The sequence below is a fragment of the Petaurus breviceps genome, unplaced genomic scaffold, assembly GCF_028583685.1.
Source record: "Petaurus breviceps papuanus isolate PSGF00001 unplaced genomic scaffold, PetGlider_PUasm1.0 188, whole genome shotgun sequence".
NCBI lineage: Eukaryota > Metazoa > Chordata > Mammalia > Diprotodontia > Petauridae > Petaurus > Petaurus breviceps.
The window spans coordinates 39,551,682-39,556,237 of NW_027185804.1; the positions used below are offsets into that span (position 1 = coordinate 39,551,682).

General features: G+C 33.5%; 1 protein-coding gene across 1 annotated transcript; it reads left to right on the plus strand.

Annotated features, from left to right (window-relative positions):
• The first annotated feature begins 2,891 nt into the window (after positions 1-2,891).
• On the plus strand, positions 2,892-4,327 carry LOC138163477 (olfactory receptor 4C12-like). Its single transcript, XM_069090935.1, has one exon. It carries the CDS (start codon positions 3,401-3,403, stop codon positions 4,325-4,327), a length of 927 nt encoding a protein of 308 aa, XP_068947036.1. The 5' UTR covers positions 2,892-3,400.
• Positions 4,328-4,556: the final 229 nt, after the last annotated feature.

The following is a 4,556-nucleotide window of genomic DNA, read 5'->3' on the forward strand; positions in this document are numbered from 1 at the left end:
GTATATATATATATATATATATATATATATATATATATATACATATATATATATATATATATATATATACATATATACTTTAATGGGGAAGATGTAAAGGGGTGAGGTGGTTGAGGGTAAAGGAGAAACTGGGAAATAGCCACTTATGGAGAGAGAAACAGTGAGTTGATTAATTAAGAACAGAACCATTGCCTTGTCATAGCAAGAGGACAGTTAAGCTTATATTACATAAATTTATAGTGGAGTCAGTGAGGACCATATTCATTCCTCAGCTAAGAATTTCATATATATATATATATATATGTATATATATATATGTGTGTGTGTGTGTGTGTGTGTGTATGTGTGTTTTCTATTCTTATCTTTGTAGAGCACAAGTACAGTTACTTTGTGGGTTCACCTTTCCTGGTATACTAATAACAAGGAAAATAAATCCCAAGAATCCTGCCATCCACACATAAACCTAGGCATGACAGACATAATATTTGCTGAAAATCAGGGAGATGACCCTGGTATGATAAACTCATTAATATCTTTCAAGATCCTTATCAGGTTCTCTGTCATGAAACTTTTCTTTATTCTTTTGAAAATCATCATATCCTTTTCCAGTTTCCTTAGAATGCTTAACAGGGATCTCTCTTTTATTCTTTCACATTCTACTGTATATTTATCTTTTTGTAAGTGTTCAACGCTAATTAGATTATAAGGTCTGAAAAGAGCTAATTCATTGTCTTTAAGCTTGGTAGTACCTTGGTTAAACACAATGGTTTCATCATGGTAGATGCTTAGTAATTTGTAGAATTTCACCAAACATGGCTGGATAATGTGGAGACTGAATCAGTCTATTATTTTTTTTTACCTCCTTCATTATGATAGTCAAGTGGTAAACATTAAGTTAAAATATGTCAGCACTTCAAAGTTCCTAAAAAATGTTCAATTAACATAAAGTTAATTGTGTCATATATATAATTAGCATTATGCCCATGAGATCTCATTACTGCAGAATAAGATGCTTCACAGAATGTATTCCCAAACACAATACATGAAAAAACATTTGAAGCTCAGAGAAAAGCATTTTACAAAGATGCCAGAGAGAACATGTTTATTAACCAACAGAGACTTATTGTAACTGAGCCAGTCAGAACTTTCCTGGATATACTTTCTGTTCTCACTGGACCATCCTATGCCAGCTGTCTAGGTATCTGGGATTGAATACCAGTCCAAAGGCATCATAGGTGAGAATTCTGTGTCAGACAGGCTAATTACATTGACTCAAGACTTTTGCTATGTTTACACAGTCACTGGCTTGATCTTTTTTTTTAATTGGGTTTAAGCCATCCTATCATCATACATAGTTATCACTGTCAAAATTTCTTCTGATCCTATCAAAATTAGGTTATTTTACTTTCTTCATAAACTCATGGCAATGGGTCTGGAGATGTGTGAGCAGGTTTGTTCATAGATACAGCCAGAATCTATTTGCCCTATTTGAGAAATAATATTTATTTATGGAGTTGGTTCTTTTTTTAAGTCACTGGAGTCAGTGTGCTTTTTCCATCGCATATTACTCTTCAACTTTAGTTTATATGCAGCTAGACACAACCATTGAAGAAAAGCATTCTGATCCATAGCTAGTTTTTTCTCTTCTCTTTGTTCTTTGATACTGTGTAATAGAAATGACATTGAAATAGAAGTTACAAAAAAATTCAAATCACAAAACCACCAAATGTGAGCTTTAAGTCCTGGGACAAGTCTTTTTTAGTTTTCTGGGTGACAACATCTTGATATATACATATATATATATATACACATATATATTTATATATGTACTTACAGAAAAAAACGTAGACATCGCATAGTAGATTTGGAGCTATAAGGGACCTCAGTGACCTTGAATAGTACAATTCTTTAATTTTACAGTTGGTGAAATTGAGGAACAGAGAGGTTAAGTGACTTGCTGAAGGTTGTACAGATAATATATATAAAGGTAGGAGCCCAACTCAGATCATCCAATTCTAACAGCACCTTGATGTCCAATTCATCTCAATCTCTGTACTCCCCACAAACTCATCTACTTGATGTTCAGTGAGAAGAATATTTTCTAAATTATAACTTACTGACCAATAATTTTAAAAATCATGAAAATGAATGGATTCTTAGTTTTTTTTTTTTTTCAAAAAGCACCTTTGTGGTATAAGTTCAGACTTGAACAAGAAGCCTGTGATTCTTACTTTTGTTGATTCTGCTGAAGGAGGATGCAAAAAGTTAACTGAGATTTTGCTCTGTTGAGTTCCCCAATTGAGTACTTAAGCAGAAATATCCTCCTCATCCCTTTAAGCTGCCAAACTGCTAATTTAACACAATTATGTGATTATTCAAATGGTTACATTGTGTGCGTGTAATTAGCTTGGCTTGCATTGAACAGGAATATTTTATCAAATCATTTTTTTTATATTTTCATTTTTATTTGTCTTCAGAAAAAGTTGCAGATAGGAGTTGGTGGGCAACAACCCATAAGTAAACCCTGTAGCCTGACTTTCCAGTCCTGTACCAAAATGATTCAAAGCACCAGAGGTCAGATGTCTTAAATTTATTTAGCATTTATATTATCATATGAATGCCTGCTGTTAAAAATAAAAGTTGATATCCCTTATATTACATAATAAATATGATACAAAAAACCTGGATATATTTTTTATTTTCTTAATTTTCTAAAATAAATCCTATTTTAACCTTTAATGCCATTAAAAATTTGATATATTTATTTATGGAGAAAATAACTATAATAATAATGATAATTGCCAGCCTGTATATAATGCTCTATGATTCGCAAAGGGTTAAACAAATATTATCTCATATTAGAAGAATCTGTCAGGAAGTCTTACTATCCTCCTTTTACAAATCACATAAATAGAGATTAAATAACAAGACCAAGGATACACAACTGGTAAGTCTCATAGTCAAGATTAGAACTCAGATTTTCCTTAGAAAAGAAGGTAGCGTCACCCGTGAATAGTGTACTATAAAATTTTCATAAGAGATATAGAAAATTCCATGGCATTTTACAAAATGTGACATATATATATATATAAACATATATGTATACATATGTATATGTATATAAAAATAATGTGACCCCTCCCTTTTTAGCTGATTTATTTTATAATTTTCTATGTAACTACTGGTATGTGTTTAGATAATTATTGATGCCTGTTTATGTGTGTGGTTAATTATATGCAAATAATATATCTTCTCCATCACTTTACAGACATACTGTGCAAAGAAATGTGCTACTACAGCTGAAATGTGTGTTAATCAGAATTCATCTACATTCACAAACACCTACATTTTCAATGGATTCTGGCATTTCTGTTAAGTTCAGAATCTTTTTGACCATCAGATGGAAAATAGGAATAACGTTACGGAATTCATTCTGCTAGGTCTCGTGGGCAGCCCTGACTTTCAGAATATCCTCTTTGTCTTATTTTTAATTACCTACATTGTCACTGTGGTGGGTAATGCACTCATCATGATCACTATCACTTCCAGCCAGACTCTGGGCTCCCCAATGTACTTCTTCCTTGCCTTCTTATCTTTAATAGATGCGTGCTATTCAAGTTCCATTGTCCCCAAGATGCTTGCTGATTTGCTCTGTGAGAGGAAAACAATTTCCTTCAATGGATGCATGACTCAGGTGTTTGTGGAACATTTATTTGGTGGCTCTGAGATTTTCCTCCTCATAGTAATGGCCTTTGACAGGTATGTGGCCATCTGCAAGCCCTTGCACTATACAACGATAATGTACCACCGTCTTTGCTGTAACCTGGTGGGTTTGGCTTGGACAGTGGGCTTCCTGCATTCAATGGGGCAGATTCTGACCACATTCTGGCTTCCCTTCTGTGGGCCCAATGTCATAGACCACTTTATGTGTGACATTATTCCCTTGATCCAACTTGCCTGCACAGACACTGTTTTTGTTGGTCTACTAATTGCTGCTAATGGCGGGTTAGCTATGATCAGTTTTATTGTTTTAATGACATCCTATGTTATCATACTGCATTCTCTGAAAAGTTACAGCTCTGCAGGGAGACGCAAGGCCCTCTCCACTTGTATTTCTCACATCACTGTGGTTTTCTTATTCTTTATCCCCTGTATTTTCATGTATCTGCGACCTGTGACCACCTTCCCCGTGGATAAAGCTGTAACAATATTTTATACTCTTGTCACCCCCATGTTAAACCCCTTTATCTACACTGTGAGGAATTCAGAGGTGAAAACTGCCATGAAAAATTTATGGAGTAGAAAGTTGTCTTCAGAATATAAATGATACCTTATATAATTAATATTATTAATTTTCAAAGATTTACAGGATATATACTAACTCTTTAGTTAAATATCCAAACAGGAAAAAAAATCTGAGAAATCATTACCTTGGAATAAGGTAGATTTGTAGATTCTCCTTTCTTCTAAATATCCATCTTTACTATCCATTCATCCTTTAATTCCCATTGTGAATTGTAGTATTTATTTCCTAGTAAATGGGTAGAACACAAAGA